Genomic DNA, 19,919 nt, shown 5'->3' on the forward strand with positions numbered 1-19,919 from the left:
GACTCTAAGGGGCAATTTTTAACCTGGCCAATCAACCTAACCCGCACATCTTTGGACTGTGGGAGGAAACCGGAGCACCCGGAGTAAACCCACGCAGACACAAGGAGAATGTGCAAACTCCACACAGACAGTGACCCGAGCCGGGAATCGAACCCGGGACCCTGGAGCTGTGAAGCAGCAGTGCTAACCACTGTGCTACCGTGCCGCCATTTAAAGATGGCGCCCCGATCTCTGAACAGCCGGGTTTTGTCGGTGTTTCGATCCAAACTCCCTCTATGATGGTGTGAACCACACACCCTTGATTTTATTTAGCAGAGTGTTAGGATCTGGAGAGAAATACATCGGTTTTCTCACCAAAAACAACACTCTGCCAGTTTTTGACAACAAGTGACATGAGGCAGGGTTGGAGTTGGGCAATGTTACAGAGGGTGGAAATAGGCAGTGTTGGATATGTAGTCAGAAGCTCAATCTCAAGTCCAATATGACACCAAGTTGCAAACAGTGAGTTTTACTCTCAGACAATTGCCAGAGAAAGGATTGGAGCGGATAGGAAATTGAGTTTGTTTGAGGGGATTGAGGACAATTCAATCTTCCCAATATTCTTTGGAAGGAATATCTGCTCTCCCAGTACTGAATGTTGGAACAACCGTGTGATACGATACTAAGCTGGGTGGCAGTGTGTGCTGTGAGGAGGATGCTAAGAGACTGCAGGGTGACTTGGACGGGCTGACTGAGTGAGCAAATACTTGGCAAATGCAATATAATGTGGATGAATGTGAGGTTATCCACTTTGGTGGCAGAAACAGGAAGGAAGATTATTATCTGAATGGTGGCAGTTTGGGAAAAGGGGAAGTGCAACATGACCTGGGTGTCATGGTGGAACAGTCACTGAAGGTTGGCATGCAGGTACAGCAGGTGGTGAGGAAAGCTAATGGCATGCCGGCCTTCATAGCAAGAGGATTTGAGTATAGAAGTCGGGATGTCTTGCTGCAGTTATACAGGGCCTTGGTGAGGCCACATCTTGAGTATTGCATGCAGTTTTGGTCTCCTAGTCTGAGGAAGGACATTTTTACTATTGAGGGAGCCCAGCGAAGGTTCACCAGACTGATTCCTGGAATGGCAGGACTGACATATGAAGAGAGACTGGATTGACTGGGCTTGTACTCACTGGGATTTAGAAGAATGAGAGGGGATCTCATAGAAACATATAAAATCCTGATGGGACTGGACAGGCTAGATGCGGGAAGGATGTTCCTGATGTTGGGGAAGTCCAGAACTAGGGGTCACTGTCTAAGAATAAGGAGTAAGCCATTCAGGACTGAGATGAGGAAGAACTTCCTCACCGTGAAAGTTATGAACCCCTGTGGAATTCTCGACCACAGAAAGCTGTTGGGGCCAGTTTGTTCGATATGTTCAAGAAGGAGCTGGACATGACCTTTTGGCTAAAGGGATCAAGAGATATGGAGAGAAAGCAGGAGTGGGATACTGAAAATGCATGATCAGCCATGGTCATATTGAGTGATGGTACAGGCTCGAAGGACCAAATGGCCTCCTCCTGCACCTATTTTCTATGTTTCTATAATGTAGGGACATTGAAGAGTTGGTGGAGGTGAGGCAGAGCTCAGTGACGTAAGCGTACCTGCGCAGTCTGATGTGTTTTCGGATGATGTTGTTGAGGGGCAGCATGTAGATGAGAATCCGCAGGAGACACCTGCGATAATGATGCATGAGTGGGAAGAGAAGCCATTGCAAGTGATTGTGTGGCTATGATTAAATAGATAAGAATGGAAGCAGGCAACCGTCTCCAATTCATCATCAAAGAACTTAATTAATTTAGTCAAACATGATTTGTCTTTAATAAATTCGAGCTGGAGTTTATTTATTAGCCAATAATTTTCTAAGTACCAATTAATCGTGCCACAGATTATTGGCTTTAATGTTTTCCCCATTGCTGACATTAGACTGATTGGCATCCCTTTCCTAAACATAAATAAAGTTAAAAAGTTAAAGTTTATTTATTAGTCACATGTAAGGCTTACATTAACACTGCAATGAAGTTACTGTGAAATTCCCCGAGTCGCCACACTCCGGGATTGTGGTCGCTGCGGACTTGATGGGCTGAATGGTCTCTTTCTGCTCTGTAGGATTCTATGAACCTGTGCCAAGGCGCATTGCCTGATCATGTCCCTCGTATACCAGGAGCTGTTTGTACCCCTGGGGAGACACCCCACCACAGAGAATTATTACATTTATCGGCATTATGTTAAAACATTGCTCTGGGTGATCCTTGTGTCTGCATCTGATAACATTGTTCCATGATGTTACTAGCGCGAGTGGCTATGTTTGTGTATAATAATGGTCTGGATTCTGTGATCAATGGTGAAGGAACAATGTTCACCTTCTATTGGACTCACAGCAGCCTCTGGTGCTTTGTTAGTTTTCTGAGCAGCTACCTCCAGTATTTCCAGATTCAAGTTCAAATAGTCCTGCTTGAGACCGTCTTTCCTTTCTGTGTGGATCATGCCCCCTCTCCTTTCCCCTGCTGGACTTCCTATTCCCGGGCCCACGCATTACTTTTAAAGGTCTTTCGGACCCCATGAAAATGTGGTTCTGTAATTCTTTGATTCTATAAAAAAAAACACCACAATTGGTTGAAATGAGACTTTATATTTGTAAAAGTGAATGCTGGTGTCAGAGTTGTTTAGCTGTAATTTATATTAAAAATTCACTTACACCTGAATACACCAGCCTTCACTGTTCCTGGGCCGGCACGGTGGCACAGTGGTTAGTGCTGCTGCCTCACAGCGCCAGGGACCCGGATTCAATTCCCGGCTTGGATCACTGTCTGTGTGGAGATTGTACATTCTCCCTGTGTCTGCATGGGTTTCCTCATTGTGCTCCAGTTTCCTCCCACACTCCAAAGATGTGCGAGTTAGGTGCATTGACCCGAACAGGTACCGGAGTGTGGCGACTTGGGGAATTTCACAGTAACTTCATTGCAGTGTTAATGTAAACCTTGCATGTGACTAATAGATGAACTTTAACTTTGTGTTTTGATAGGTTATTAGCAGGTAAGTAAGTAGAGGAGCTTCTTTCTGCTGATGTATCTGAATGCCAGGTTTCTCTGTGAGGTTCCAATGGGGAGGAGCTTTGAGAGGAACTGGGGTTGGGAATGGGAATCAGATAGCAACTTCCAGATTTCCACATCCAGTTGCATATGTCCGTATCCCAGAGTTTGGTGATTTACTCCAGGATAATATCAAAAGATCAGTGTGTGTGTTAATATTGTATCATGATTCACGGGGAATTGCTGGATGTCTATACATGATATCATTCTATGTTGATGTTACTATAGGGAAAAGTTGTGTTTGTGCCTATAATAACATTACATTATTATATAATAACATTGTAGCATGATGTTCCAACAGGGAATTCCTGTGCCTGTTTATATAACATTGCAGCATTCTAGTAGAACTGGAATCCCTGTAAGCGTATATTTATATTGTTTAAGTTTATTTATTAATGTCATAAGTAGGCTCATTAACACTGCAATGAAGTTATAGTGAAAATCCCCTAGTCACCACACTCTGGTGCCTGTTCGGGTACATTGAGGGAGAATTTAGCATGACCAATGGACCCAGCCAGCACGTCTTTTGGACTATGGGAGGAAACTAGAACACCTGGAGGAAACCCACGCAGACATGAGGAGAACGTGCAGACTCCACAGAGACAGTGACCCAAGCCTGGAATCAAACCCGGGTCCCTGGCACTGTGAGGCAGCAGTGCTAACCACTGTGCTACCGTGCCGCCCTTAAGGTTGTAACATGATGTTACTATAGGAAATAAATATTGGTCAGGACACCAGGGCGTACTCCCCTGCTCTTACTCAAAATTGATTTATTTTTGGCTACACCCACCCAAGATCTTCGGTTTAACATCTTATCCTAAGATGGGATGACAGTGTAGCATCCCATCTGTGCTGCACTGGAGTGTCAGTATTGATCATTATCCTTGGGTCTGGGAGGTTGGTCTTGAAGTACATTGTGAGAAAATGTGAAGTTGTTCACTTTGGCAGAAAGAATAAAAAGGCAGAGTATTACTGAAACAGAGAAAGGCTGCAGAATGCTGGTGGGGTAGAGGGATCTAGGTGTTCTAGTGCATGAGTCAGACAAGTTAGTATGCAGGTGCAGTCAGTAATCACAAAGGTTAATGGAAAGCTAGCCTTTATTACGAGAGGAATAAAAAGTAAAAATGTTATGATTCAGTTAGTAAGAGTTTTAACAACACCAGGTTAAAGTCCAACAGGTTTATTTGGTAGCAAATGCCACTAGCTTTCGGAGCGCTGCCCCTTCGTCAGATGGAGTGGATATCTGCTCTCAAACAGGGCATACAGAGACACAAAATCAAGTGACAGAATACTGATTCGAATGCGAATCTCTACAGCCAACCAGCCAACCAATCCACATCATGATTCAGTTATACAGGGCATTGGTGAGACTGTACCTTGGACACTGTGTGCAGTTTTGGTCTCTTTATTTAAGGAAGGATGTAAATGCATTAGAAGCAGTTCAGAGGGGGTTTACTAGACTGGACTGAGGATTGTCATATGAGGAAAGGTTAGACGGAGTGGACCTGTTTCTACTGGAGTGCTGACTTGGTTGAAGTATATAAGATCCTGAATGGTCTTGACAAGGTGGGCGTGGAAAGGATGTTTCCTTTTGTGGGTGAGTCTAGAACTCGGGGGAACTGTTTTAAAATTTGGGTTTGCCATTTTAGTTCAGAGATGATGGAGGCAGGGTCACTGAATATTTTTAAGGAGGAGGTAGATAGGTTCTTGTTAGATGAGGCAATCAAAAGTTATTGGTGGTCGATGGGAATGTGGGAATTCAAAACAAAAACAGGTTAACCATGATCTTGTTGAGTGGTGGGCAGGTTCGAGGGGCCAAATGGCCTACTACTGCTCGTATTTCATACGTGCTACCAACTCATGCACACCTGATACTGCATTTATTCTGCTATTTATCAACCTGTGTACCATACAGACATTTTTAACCTCCTTACCAACCTACCCTAAATGTATTTGGACAGCAAGGTCTCTCTACTCACCTGCATTTCAAAATCATGCTTAATCTTCTACAATCTTTACAAATTAGGCCTACCAAAGTACGGCAGTTCACATTTTGTACATTACTTGATCTTATTATCTTGATGTTATGTAGTTAATTGTGCGTGTATACCTAATCATGTTGTTCGTTATATATAAAATGAACTTATATCATTAAGTTATTATAGGGAGTCACTCCCTGTATAGAACATTGTGTCACTATGTTACTATAGGGTATCACTGTGTGTGTTTATATCACATCAGGTCTTGATATTAGAATCATAGAATCATACAGTGCAGAAGAGGCCCTTCAGCCCATCGAGTCTGCACCAACACATATGAAACACCTGACCTCCCACCTAATCTCATTTACCGGCACTGGCCCATTGCCTTGAATGTTATGATGTGCCAAGTGCTCATCCAGGTACTTTTTAAAGGAAATCACTTTGTGTGTTTGTGATGAATGCATCACGATGTCAACAATCTCTTCAACCTGGCTATTTTAACCTGTTTACTTCACCTGGCAAATAATTTTTGAGTCAGTGAATGGAGGAATTTCAATTAAATGTGTTTTTTGCTGGGAATTCAGTCCAAGGATGTTTCTGACTGATTTCCTGTTGGAAATCTGGTACAAAACATTTGGAGGCAATGCTGGTTCTCTGATCAGTCCAGAGGTACAGCTGTTCCACGTGCTTCAAGCTGACAGCTCAGTAGTATCACCGCTGTCTTAGTGTCATTCACTGAAAATTGCTGAGACTTTTATGTGACAGACGGCTCATCCTTGGCTGATTACACGTCCTACCTTTAATGTCTGGGACCCCCCTAGAGACAGAACAGAGATGCCTGGGGCCACAGGAAACCAGTGTTACAACTTAACCCCAGAATGGTACAAGTGCTGGCCCTCTCCCGGTAGATGCAAGCATTCCAATGAAGATGAATGAAAATGGTGAGGGTGTAATTGGAGATAACCCTGCAGCAGAATGGATTAGTCTGCATCATACTCACCTCAGGACTTAACTAACTTAAATCAGACATCTGTAGACATCAATGGAACATCCCTGAACAGCTTACCAGTAAAGTCATGGAGATTTACAGCATGGAAACAGGCCCTACGGCCCAACTTGTCCTTTTTTTTAAACCACTAAGCTAGTCCCAATTGCCCATATTTGGCCCATATCCCTCTATACCCATCTTACCCATGTAAATGTCTAAATGCTTTTTAAAAGACAAAATTGTACCTGCCTCTAGTACTGCCTCTGGCAGCTCATTCCAGACACTCACCATCCTCTGAGTGAAAAAACTGCTCCTCTGGACCCTTTGTATCTCTCCCCTTGATGCACTATCAATCACGATACGAGGACTCCAGTGAGTGAGTGAAATAACAGGCTTTTATTCGCAAAGACAGGAGCACACCCTTGTAGCTGACCTGGCCCAGACTGAGGCGAGGAGGAGGAACCATCACCTTTATACCTCGCTCTGGTGGAAAGGGAGGAGTCTCAAGTGGAAAGGGAGGAGTCTCGGGCCAGGTGCAGCATGGGTGTGTCCAGGCATACATATGTAGTTACAGTGGTTCACCACACCCCTCTCACCTTAAACCTATGCCCTCTAGTTTTAGACTCCCCTACCTTTGGGAAAAGATATTGACTATCTAGCTGATCTGTGCCCCTCATTATTTTATAGACCTCTATAAGATCACCCCTAAGCCTCCTACGCTCCAGGAAAAAAGTCCCAGTTTATCCAGCCTCTCCTTATAGCTTAAACCATCAAGTCCCGGTAGCATCCTAGTAAATCTTTTCTGCACTCTTTCTAGTTTAATAATATCCTTTTAATAATAGGTTGACCAGAATTGCACACAGTATTCCAAGTGTGGCCTTACCAATGTATTGTACAACTTCAACAAGATGTCCCAACACCTGTATTCAATGTTCTGACCAATGAAACCAAGCATGCCGAATGCCTTCTTCACCATCCTGTCCACCTGGTTTTACATTTTGGTTTTACACCCTTCACTAGATACTGGGCAGAATTCTCTGGCCACGGGCACCCCACGACTGGAAATTTCCACCTGAACTCAATGTACCTTTGAATGGTCCGCCGAAATTTCTGTCTCGCCCGCCACGATTGCTGTGGCAGGCGAGACGGAAAAATTTCTGCCACTATGTGGGATAGTAGAGGCAACCTTTTAAAAAAAATTTTACTCCATCCTTAAAGTTACAAAGCCAATGCACAGAGCGGACGAAGCAGACCCGAATCCATTCCGGGACAACACATGGGGCTGGTAGAGTTTACAGTGATAGGGTCAGATGAAAGGAATGATAAATGAAAACAAGGTATTGGAACACAAGGAGCTTTAAGTTCCACTCATCCATCTCCCAGTCCTTGTGGATCCCCAATACCTCCTTGTTTTCCAAAACTTTGTTTTCATTTATCATTGGAGGTAACCCTGGCTCAGTTTGACTTGGTAATGGGCAGGCAGTATGAGGGGCAACGGAGGTGAGGGAGAGGCTGTCGAGGGAGAGCTGGGTACATCTGAATGTCGATGTGATAACTCCAAAAACCAAATTCAAATTGAATCCAATTCATGATCCCCACAAGAGAGACAAACAAGATTCAAGCTGACAAGAAAAGGCATTGCACCTAATTTTGGGCTTGATCTTAGCCAAAAGGCTGAGAGGCAACAGGAATGGGGGCTGAACAACATCAAACACCAGCTGGGAGGTTAAGAGAAATCTTGGTTTTCCCTGCTCCACATTTGGAGAAAAAGTCTGACCAATTTGGTGGCAGCCTCTAGACTTCCCTTTGAGAACTGCAAGTTGGGCTACATGTAGGCTTGGTTATTTTGGACAGAGGTCAACTTGGCACAATTTTGGGAAGGGTCCTGAAACAGACAGTAAAGCCCATATTTTCATATGTGGAGTGACTGCCTCCTATTTCAGTTGTGGCCTCTAGCCTGCTATGCTCCAATCTTTACCAACATGGCAAGGGGCTCGCTGCTGACATGGAACACATGCCTGTCAGCAACCACATTGCAGAGTTTGGTGCCCATCTCACGCCTGTCAAACAGCAGTGGAGACAATGAATTGCTTGGTCAATCATTTTACATCATAATTTAACAGAGGATAGAATTGGCCAGATATTATTACTTTAGCAAAGCACCATCTCAATTGCAAAGTTTCTATCCATTAGCAGAATACAAAGGAAATAGGCATAAGAAATATGAAGCAATTTCACAAGTACACCTTGGCAAACAGAATCAATCAGGAGCAACCACAATAAAACAGTGACAACACCTTCTCTCATTTGAAAATCTTCCAAAGTGAGTCACACAGGTGAAGCAGATAGTGAGTCATCATGAAATGCCTTGAAGAAATAGTTCAAAGCTTGGCCAAGTAGTAGGGTCCTCAGGTAGACATCAAGGACAGAGTGGGAGCTAACAAGGTAGAGGGAGAGTTGCAGACAGTTACGGCCGAGGTGCCTAAAGTTGATGCCTACTATTGTTGAGTGGGCAGGAGGGGCTATCCACAACTGAAGGACCAAAGGTCACAAGAAAACATATGGGGTTGATAGAGTTTGCAGCGATAGGGTCAGATGAAAGGAATGATAAATGAAAACAAGGTTTTGGAACACAAGGAGCTTTAAGTTCCACTCATCCATCTTCCAGTCCTTGTGGATCCCCAATAGTTCCTTAAGTTCCAAAACCTTGTTTTCATTTATCATTGGAGGTAACCTTGGCTCAGTTTGACTTGGTGATGGGCAGGCAGTATGAGGGTCGATGGAGGCAAGGGAGAGGCTGTAGAGGGAGAGCTGGGTACATCTGAATGTCGGTGTGATAGCAATAAAGATGACTCGGTGGCTCGGTAGCACAGTAGTTAGCACTGCTGCCTCACAGCGCCAGGGACCTGGGTTCGATTCTGGCCTCGGGTCACTGCCTGTGTGGAGTTTGCACATTCTCTCCGTGTCTGCTTGGGTTTCCTCTGGGTACTCCAGTTTCCTTCCAAAGATGTGCGGGTTAGGTGGATTGGCCATGCTAAATTGCCCCTTAGTGTCACGGGATTAGCAGGGTAAATATGGAGGTTACGGGAATAGGGCCTGGTGGGATTGTGGTCAGTGCAGGCTCGATGGGCTGAATGACCTCCTCCTGCACTGTAGGGATTCTATGATGATCTATGACTTCAATAACTTTGTGTTCATGTGACTGGCATTGTGACAACAGTCCATTAGATTCCGTAAAAATATGGCTTCCCTTCAACCATTAGAACTGACAGAAGATTAAGAACATTCACTGAGATTATGCTGACCAATGCTGATGTCTTGTGATGCTTTGTATGGGGAGACAAGACAAAGGGGAGGTTCAAGAGCTGGAGATAACTGAACGGGGAGGGGGGGAGGGAGGGGGGATGAAAATATGTAATTCAATCCCTATTTTAAAGTTATACATTGTCCTTATTCTATTATTATCTACAGATAAATGACAAAATTTGTGGTAATTTGGGAAGCAGAGAACCATCGGAGATTTGTAAGATACAGGTGCTACAGCACCGCCACTGGCAGCTGAGTGTAATGACAGTGTGACGGGTTTACATAGACAATTTCCTTGAGAAAAGTTGACATGGAAATTATAATGACAGAAATGTGACTTAAAAAAAAAGAAATGACAACATGAAATAATATTGTGTCGACAGGAAGTGTGAACAGGTACAAGGTTTTGAACATTAAAGCCAATAGCGAGAAAAGCTACTCCTTTACCACTGGGGAATGTTTTAGGGTCGACTGGGGAATAAAGACTGCAGGCAGGCTTTCGAATTCAGAAAGGATGAATAAAACTTATAATTCCATTGAACTTGAAAGCTCCACCCTGTGTGTCTCTGCTGAGACAGATAGAGACCTCACAGAGCATCGTGTTCTGCTGCTGTCCTGCTTTGTGAATTCGGCTGATTCCAATTCCTTATCCTCTCACAGTCCAAGGCTTTGCGGGAACGATGGCTACTGGAGGGCATTCCTTCATCAGCAGCGGAGGAGGACGAGGGAATGAAGAAACAGTTCCAGGAGGACAGCGTGAAAACTAAACAGATGGAGGAGACTATCCAGAGGTAACTGGCAAACAGTGCGATCACAAACTTTTACGTTGCTTAAAAGAAACAGAAAGAAATAGGGTGGGTTTTGATTTGATTTGATTTATTATTGTCACATGTATTGAGATACAGTGAAAAGTATTGTGCCTTCTGCGCTATACAGACAAAGCATACCATTCATAGAGTACATAGGGAGAAGGAAAGGAGAGGGTGCAGAATGTAGTGTTACAGTTACAGATAGGGTGAAGAGAAAGATCAGCTCAATATATAAAGGTCCATCCTAAAGTTGTCGATATCTCCAATTGTTATCTGCTGGTATAGGTTTTCCAAGAAGGGCTTTTCTGTGCCTTTCCTAACTATAAGAAGCAGCATCATATAGAATCATATAGAATCAGTGCAGAAAGAGGTGATTCGGCCCATCGAGTCTGCACCCACAACAATACCACCCAGACCCTATCCCCATAACCCCACACATTTACCATGCTAGTCCCCCAGACACTAAGGCCAATCCACCTAACTTGCACATCTTTGGAGTGTGGGAGGAAACCGGAGTACCCGGAGGAAACCCACGCAGACACTGGGAGAATGTGCAAACTCCACACTGACAGTCACCCCAAGGCCAGAATCAAACCCAGGTCCCTGGTGTTGTGAGGCTATTGGATTTTGCTACCAAATAAACCTTTTGGACTTTAACTTGGTGTTGTGAGACTTCTTACTGTGTTTACCCCAGTCCAACACCGGCAGCTCCACATCATTGAATGGTAGAGCAGGCTCAAGGGGTTGAATGGTCTCTATCTTAATACATCCGTATCAGCCTTTAAGTTCTGGAGGCTCCAGGGCAATCCTGGAGAGTTGGCAACTTGGAGAGGAGTGCCACAGTGGTTAGCACTGCTGCCTCACAGCGCCAGGGACCCGGGTTCGATTCCCGGCTTCGATCATTGTCTGTGCGGAGTCTGCACGTCCTCCCCGTGTCTGCATGGGTTTCCTCCGGGTGCTCTGGTTTCCTCCCACAGTCCAAAGACATGCTGGTTAGGGGCATTGGCCATGCTAAATGCTCCCTCAGTGTCCCCGAACAGGCGCCGGAGTGTGGCAACTAGGGGATTTTCACGGTACCTTCATTGCAGTGTTAATGTAAGTCTACTTGTGACACTAATAAATAAACTTTTAAACTTTAAATAAACTTTTAAAACTTCAGAAAATGGTGTCACAAATGCTGGAAAAGGGTATATCCGAGATGGCAGAGCAAGGAGGGCATCTGTTTTTGGGAGGGATAAGGACAGGATAGGCCTGGTTGTTTTTGCAGGTGGATTACTTTGTGCTCCTCCTGGCCCCTCAGAAAATCAACAAAAACTTCCTCCAATTCCAGTAGCTGATCTAAAATGGCCGCCAAGGTCCGATGTACTCTCTGGGACCCTTGCTTGTATATTCAAAGGGTCCAAATGCCTGGCAAGGGTAAGAGTTCTGGCCTTCCAGCCCTGGGCCCTGGGAGATGAAGCATTGGTCACACTACCAGCGAGAGAGGGACGGTAAGTTAGAACCCCCATTTTCAGGGTTCTACCACCTGCTGCACACAGAGCAGGAAGTGTTATCACCTCCTCCCCTCCCCCCGCACTATCCTAAACCCTGTCTGAAAGCATTAATTGGCTGTTGGACAGAATGGCAGCGACAGCAACATAAATGCGTTCACTATTATCAATTGATTAAATACTTCCTGCTCACCAGAAGCTATCTCATTTCTGAAATGGAAGTCTTCCTCCGTGACTGCTTCAACCGGTCAATCCCTGGGAAACTCTGCTCATTTGTTCTTTGCTACTCTTTTCAAAGCAATGTCAGATTGTTCCTTCTATCCACTCTCTTCCCCGGGAAGTAGTGAAAAGATTTGCAGAGTGACTAAGAGTCTGGTGGGGTGCCAATGTTATTTTTTTAAATATTCGGTCTTCCCTCAGTACGATCCTCATGGGGAGGCGATGGCCTAGTGGTACTTTCGCTATTAATCCTGAAACTCAGCTAATGTTCCAGGGACCCGCATTCGAATCCCGCCACGGCAGATGGTGGAATTTGAATTCAATAAAAGAAATCTGGAATTAAGAATCTACTGATGACCGTGAAAACATTGTTGATTGTTGGAAAAATCCACCTGGTTCACTAATGTCCTTTAGGGAAGGAAATCTGTCGTCCTTACCTGGTCTGGTCTACATGTGACTCCAGAGCCACAGCAATGTGGTTGATTCTCAACTGCCCTCTGAAATGACCTAGCGAGCTGCTCAGTTCAAGGGCAACTAGGGATGGGCAATAAATGCTGGCCAGCCAGCGACGCCCATGTCCCATGAATGAATAAAAACAAATGAAGCAGTGGAAACGTCGGAAGGCTGATTAATATTCTGCCATGAGCTTTCTGTCCAAAACCATCTTTATACCGAGCAGTAGGGTGGTGAGTCCTGTACAGTGGAAGAGTTGTATAGGCTGCCATAACATAGAATTCCTACAGTGCAGAAGGAGGCCATTTGGCCCATTGAGGCTGCATCGAACACATTCCCACCCAGGCCCTATCCCCGTAACCCCACATATTTACCCTTGCTGGTCCCGCTGAGACTAAGGGGCAATTTAGCATGGCCAAGCCACCTAACCCACACATCTTTGGGCTGTGGGAGGAAACTGGAGCACCCGGAGGAAACCCACGCAGACACGGGGAGAACGTGCAAACTCCAAACAGACAGTGGCCCAAGGCCGGAATTGAACTCGGGTCCCTGGCACTGTGAGGCAGCAGTGCTAACCACTGTGCCACCACGCCACCCAGACAATGATAAGGAGGGCTGGGCACCCACTGGACATGAGTATATTACACTTGGAATACTATGTCACACTTGGAATACTGTGTACTTTGTACAGTTCTCGTCACCCTATTATAGAAAGGATATTATTAAACTAGAAAGAATGCAGAAAATATTTATTAGGATGCTACCAGGACTTGATGGTTTGAGTTATAAGGAGAGGCTGGATAGACTGGGACTTTTTTCTCTGGAGCATAGGAGGCTGAGGGGTGATCTTATGGAAATCTATAAAATAATGAGCGGCATAGATCAGCTAGATAGTCAACATCTTTTCCCAGAGGTAGGGGAATCTAAAACTAGAGGGCATAGGTTTAAAGTGAGAGGGGAGAGATACAAAAGTGTCCAGAGGGGCAATTTTTTCACACAGCAGGTGGTGAGTGTCTGGAACAAGCTGCCAGAGGTAGTAGTAGAGGCGGGTACAATTTTGTCTTTTAAAAAGCATTTAGTCAGTTACATGGGTAAGATGGATGTGAGCCAAATGCAGGCAATTGGGACTGGCTTAGGGGTTTAAAACAAAAGGCAGCATGGACAATTTGGGCCGAAGGGCCTGTTTCCATGCTGTAAACCTTTATGACTCTATAACTCTATGACTCTAGTGCGTCGCAATCCAGAATTCAGAGTCAAAGCTTTAGTACACATACACTGGGACTGTCTCGGGTTCTAACCCCGAATCAACAAGCTCAGAGATAGGAAACCTGCCAACAATTCTAAAGGCTTGGTCCTCGTGCTGTGCCTGTTGGGCACAGAGTTCAGAGTAACTTTCAGTGAGCAACAGTTTGGGGCTTCAGATAGACAGAAAAGGTAGATGATGGAGTATATTGCAGAGGAGGTGAGACACACGGCTCACACACCCTTAGAACCATGAGTACATCTAGCAAGGTGTCGCTAAGCAACAGGTAGCAGAGCAAAAACCATGAACTCCCACTGATCAGAGCACAGCATCACACGGATCAGATGCTTCAATTCATTCCGTAACCATGCTCCAAAAACTCCCACACTAACATTTTCCCAAGTTTAACACACTTCAAATACCTCAGGAATACTCAAAGGCCAAACCATTGATTTGTGGAGACCCGAAGCTGAGAGTTCAAAGGGCACTGTCTTCATCAAGGAACCTTGGCCAAATCTTGTTCCAGTTGCGAAGGGGGAGGGACAGAGCAGAGCTGTCACCATGGTGACACTTCTCCACAAGGTTAAGGTTCAGCCATTGTTATCAAATTTAAACAACAAAGAGCGATAATAAGGAAATAAAAAGCAAACCGATAAATCCAAATTCGAAAATGAAAAGCGTTGGAAGAGTGCAGAAGGCCAGTCATCCCACAAGCCCTCAGCTATCTGTGTCCCATGGAGTCACAAAGGGCAACCCACCAACTTCAGTGTTGACGAAAGGTTACCCAAGGTGGACGAGCAAGAAAGGGAGGTGATAGAACAGGGCTTGTGGAACACTTTCTGTTCCTCCTGGCTCCACAATAAATAAACACAAACTTCCCTCCTGGCCTCTTCTGTGGATGGGCCTCCAACTCCACCAGCTGATTTGAAATGGCCGTCAGGATCCTACACTACGGGGCTCTTTTTGCAGATTAAAAGGGAGCTAATCCTTAGCAAGGATGAGAGTTCTCCTCCCTGTAGCCCATTGCTTTTCCACGCCCCACTGCATCTTTAGATCTTCCTTAAAACGGACCTCATTTGACATTTGACCACATCTTTCCCCCTCCTCGCTCTCCCTCCCCCCTCCCCCCTGTCCCACTTTGCCCCCCACATTCCTGATCTCTCCTGTTTGACCTGGCCTCCATTTTATACTCTCGTCTCTGCCAGATTGGAGTTTCCAAAGTTTACAGTTAATCTTCAGCACATAATTCCGGGGGCGGGGGGGAGGTAAGAAATCATTGGGCCATGGGAAAGCGGCTGAATTGAGTGGGAGACTGGAAGTGACATGATGAACCCACCAGGAATATGTCCAACAAGATTTGGCAACTCTAATTAGCGGCGTGAAAAATAAATGGTGTTGATTTGTTTGCTGTTGAAATCGGATTTGGCAAGCTGACATTCCAAGTTGGTTCCCTTCGGGGGAAGAGGAACTTGGAAATTTTGAAGGGGGGAGCGTGGAGGAAGGAGCTGCTGGAGATTAAAGAGGGACATTCCATTCTGACTGCCAGGGGCTTGCCAAATATTATCAAAGGACATTCTAATTGGTGCAGACTGTTCTGCTTCATGCATTAATTAATTAAAAGGCTCCGTAATGGTCTTTCAGAGTTACCATCTTCTTTTTTCCTTTTAAAATGTTCTACTCGGGTGGTGAAGTCAATATTGTTTTTGATGAAAAAGGTGCAACATTTAACAATATCTCTGTGGGATATTTAACAGTTGGTGTTACAGACACTGTTTCCAATTGACAGAAGCAGCCTTAATGAGGTCGTTAACTTAGACTCCCGGAGACTTGTTTTCTATCTTCACTCGTGAAGCATCTCAGTTGTTCAATGGAAGCGCAATTTTCTCTCCAATATCGGCCAGAATTTTCCACCTTTTCATGCATTTTCCCACCCCGCTGCAGTGAATGGAGATTTTGTTTATTGCCAAATTCTCCAACTTCGCTGCAGAGGGAGCTTGGCGTGAATGGGCAGTAAGTTCGCGTCCAATAGCCTCTCAACTAGACTCCACACAGGTGAGGTAGAATCGCTACAGTGCAAAAGAAGACCATTTGGCCCATTGAGTCTGCACCAACTCTCCGACAGAGCGTCCCACCCAGACCCTATCCCCATATACAAGTTTAAAGTTTATTTATTAGTGTCACAAGTAGGCTTACATTAACACTGCAATGAAGTTATTGTGAAAATCCCCTAGTCACCACACTCTGCTCAGGTACACTGAGGAACAACTTAGCATGGCCAATGCACATCTTTTGGATTGTGATAGGAAATCGGAGCACCCGGAAGAAACACGGGGAGAATGTGCAAACTCCATACAGACAGACAGTCACCCAGGGCTGGAATTGAACTTGGGTCCCTGGCACTGTGAGGCAGCAGTGCTAACCACTGTGCCACTGTGGTTCTGGAGGGGACCGGTTCAGGAGGTTGAGGGTGTTGGGGGGGGCGCGGGGGGTGGGGAAGGGGATGCAATGGGGAGCTGAGGATAAGACTGACCATGTTTTCCTCAGCTGGTGAAAGAGATTTCCCCATCTAGAATCTTTCAGACACTGGGAAGTGGAGAGAGACGTTGTCACAGGCCTGCTATTACATGGAACATGTTCCCAGCGTAAGGGCATTGGCTTCTAATACTCTTGAGAGTTTCTGCATTGGCGCCTGTATCAGTGTGCACTATCGTGACTAGAATTCAGCTCTTAGAGGTGGAAAGTTGCACGGCAGTTACCGGATCGAGAATTTCTGATTTCTCACACTGCGAGTTTTAAAAAAAGACTTTCACTTAGAAAGCATGTTTCACAATGCCTGAACATCCCAAAGCACTTTACAACCAATGAGGTACTTTTTAAGTGTAGTCACTGTTGTAACGTAGGCAATGTCATGGATAATTTGTGCACAGCAAGATCCCACAAACAATAATGTAATAGTGAGCAGACAATCCATTTTTTCTGGGATATTGATTACGAGATAAACATTTGCCAAGACAATGGGGTAACTACCCCACTGTTCTTCAAATATCATAGAATCCCTACAGTGCAGAGGGAGGCCATTCGGCCCATCGAGTCTGCACCGACCACAATCCCACCCAGGCTCCATTCCTGTAACCCTGCTAATTCCCCTGACACTGGGTCAATTTATCATGGCCAATCAACCTAACCCGCACATCTTTGGACTGTGGGAGGAAACCGGAGCACCTGGAGGAAACCCACGCAGACATGGGGAGAACGCGCAACCTCCACACAGAGTGACCCAAGTTGGGAATTGAACCCGGGTCCCTGGCGCTGTGAGGCAGTAGTACTAAGCACTGTGCCACCGTGCTGTGCCAGAATATTGTTGACATCCACCTGAGAGAGTAGACAGGGCCACAGTTTGGCATCTTCTCCAAATGACAGCACCTCCAATGGCAGAGGGCTCCCTCAGTATTGCACTGGGCCTGACATCATGCACTCAGGTCTTGGACTTGAAGCTAAATCCTTATGATTCAGAATGTTTGTTACCCAGTGAGCCACAGCTGACACAGCAGGGAAAGGGTTACCTCTCACAGGGTTAGTCATCCAGAAGCCTCAGCGTGACTGTGTGTCCAAATTCCACAATGACAACTTGAGTTCAGTTCAAACTCTGTGTGTGATTTGAAGATCACTGCAAGTAGTAGGTTCAGGGACGCAGTCATTAAACTGCTTCACTCTGACCTCTTCTAGTTCCTTTTAGCTGGGCTCCTGTCCTCCTTCAGGAAGCCTGGGGTTGGGAGAGGGAGGGTGATTATCACAGCAGCTTTGGTCATTTATCCAGGATTAGTATCTGATTACGGCATGGTAAGAACATGAAACAATGGCATTGATTTGCAGGTAGGGCTAGGTGGTCAGTTCCAGCCAGGTTAAATCTCTCCTTTGTCCTAGATCAGGCACAGCAGGAGAGGAGAATCTACGTCTCAACAGGAACCTTGAAGCAATGCGACGACCAGAGCTTTTTCTGGGCTATGATTGTGTTCATTATGAGGCAGTGTGATGCCTGATCTCAGACCCCCCAGTGAGCCAGCCACACTGCATTAGTCACACCAAAAACTCCACTCTGTTCCCCAAATCCCAGAACGAGACAAGGGCAGCACCTGACAACCCCAATTTGCTGAGACATGGACCACTCCCTAACCACAGGCCGCTAAGTCCAGTCACTGAGACCCAGCCAGCTCTCTGATAGACACACAGACCCGTGCACTGCTTCCTTTCACTTTATCCCACATATTGGGCAGAATTTTCTGTGATGCCTCCTGCACAGCATGTTTTGTGGAGGCAGCCCATCACTGGCCAGTGGTGGGATCTTCCAGTCCCGCCGCTGTCAACGGGGTTCCATTGTTTACACACTCCGACGCTGGGGAATGCACGACGAGGGCTTGCTGTGAGCAACACCGGACAATCCCACTGGTGGGAACAGCTGGAAAATCCTGCCTGAGGTGTGTACACGATGCACGACAGCAACTCACCAAGGCTCCTTCAACAGCACCTTCCAAACACACAACCTCTAGCCCCTAGAGGGACAAGGGCAGCAGATATATGAGAGCATCACCATGTTAACCCTAACCCCTCCAAGTCACTCAACATCCTGACTTGGAAATATATTAAGAAGTTTAACAACACCAGGTTAAAGTCCAACAGGTTTATTTGGCAGCAAAAGTAGCTTTTGCTACCAAATAAACCTGTTGGACTTTAACCTGGTGTTGTTAAACTTCTTACTGTGTTTACCCCAGTCCAACGCCGGCATCTCCACATCTTGGAAATATATCACAGATATATCAAAAATCATTCACTGTCACTAGGTCAAACTCCTGGACCTCCCTCCCTAACAGCACTGTAGGTTTACCTACACCACGTGGATCTCAGCGGCTCAAGGAGGCAGCACAATGCTACCTTCTCAAGGGCAATTAGGGATGGGCAATAAAAATGCAATGCCCAAAAATAAGAGGGATGTCAATTCCAGAGCCGCCATGATCAAACTGAATGGAGGAACAGATGCGAGGAGCTGAATGTGCCTCATTCCCTCAGTGCCTATTCACTCCGTGCCTACCCCCTCAGTGTCTACCCCCTCAGTGTCTACCCCCTCAGTGCTTACTCTCTCAGTGCCTACTCCCTCAGTGCCTACCCCCTCTGTGCCTACTCCCTCAGTGCCTACCCCCTCAGTGCCTACTCCCTCAGTGCCTACCCCCTCAGTGCCTACCCCCTCAGTGCCTACCCCCTCAGTGCTTACCCCCTCAGTGCCTACCCCCTCTGTGCCTACCCCCTCAGTGCCTACCTCCTCAGTGCCTACCCCCTCAGTGCCTACCCCCTCAGTGCCTACCCCCTCAGTGCCTACCCCCAGTGCCTACCCCCTCAGTGCCTACCCCCTCAGTGCCTACCCCCTCTGTGCCTACCCCCTCTGTGCCTACCCCCTCAGTGCCTACCCCCTCAGTGCCTACCCCATCAGTGTCTACCCCCTCAGTGCTTACCCCCTCAGTGCCTACCCCCCTCAGTACCTACTCCCTCAGTACCTACTCCCTCAGTGCCTACCCCCTCAGTGCCTACCCCCTCAGTGCCTACCCCCTCAGTGCTTACCCCCTCAGTGCTTACCCCCTCAGTGCCTACCCCCTTAGTGCCTACCCCCCTCAGTACCTACTCCCTCAGTACCTACTCCCTCAGTGCCTACCCCCTCAGTGCCTACCCCCTCAGTGCCTACCCCCTCTGTGCCTACTCCCTCAGTGCCTACACCCTCTGTGCCTACCTCCTCAGTGCTTACCCCCTCAGTGCCTACCCCCTCAGTGCCTACCCCCTCAGTGCCTACCCCCTCTGTGCCTACCCCCTCTGTGCCTACCCCCTCTGTGCCTACTCCCTCAGTGCCTACCCCCTCAGTGCCTACCCCCTCAGTGCCTACCCCCTCTGTGCCTACCCCCTCTGTGCCTCTTCCTTCTGTTTGTACTGTTCAATCAGACAGTGTATTTCAGGTCCTCCCCATTCACTGTGGGAAAACATTTTCGCCATGCTGTCTCTAGTTCGCTTGTCAATCTCCTCACATCACCATCCTCTCATTCTCAACCCTTGGAAATCATTTCTCTTCGTTTGCTCTATCGAACTCCTTTACGATTTTAAACATCTCCATTGAATCTTATCTTAGCCTTTCTGTGATTTAAGGAGAATGTCCGTTTCTCCAGTCAATCCTGCTGACTGTAATCTTCCATTCCTAAAACTATATCAGTCGGAGCGGGATTGTCATCTTTGAGGGGGGTGGTGGGAGTGAGAAACGTTCCCGG

General features: G+C 46.3%; 1 protein-coding gene across 2 annotated transcripts in view; it reads left to right on the forward strand.

Moving 5' to 3' along the window:
• The window catches only part of LOC144479493 (paralemmin-1-like), a 306,182-nt gene that overhangs the window by 213,860 nt on the left and 72,403 nt on the right, over positions 1 to 19,919 (forward strand). For both annotated transcript variants that reach the window (XM_078198221.1, XM_078198220.1), the window contains exon 4: positions 10,064 to 10,194. In XM_078198221.1, the coding sequence (XP_078054347.1) occupies positions 10,064 to 10,194 (131 nt within the window). The remainder of the gene's footprint in view (positions 1 to 10,063; positions 10,195 to 19,919) is intronic.

Source organism: Mustelus asterias, chromosome 26 (assembly GCF_964213995.1).
Source record: "Mustelus asterias chromosome 26, sMusAst1.hap1.1, whole genome shotgun sequence".
Taxonomy (NCBI): domain Eukaryota; kingdom Metazoa; phylum Chordata; class Chondrichthyes; order Carcharhiniformes; family Triakidae; genus Mustelus; species Mustelus asterias.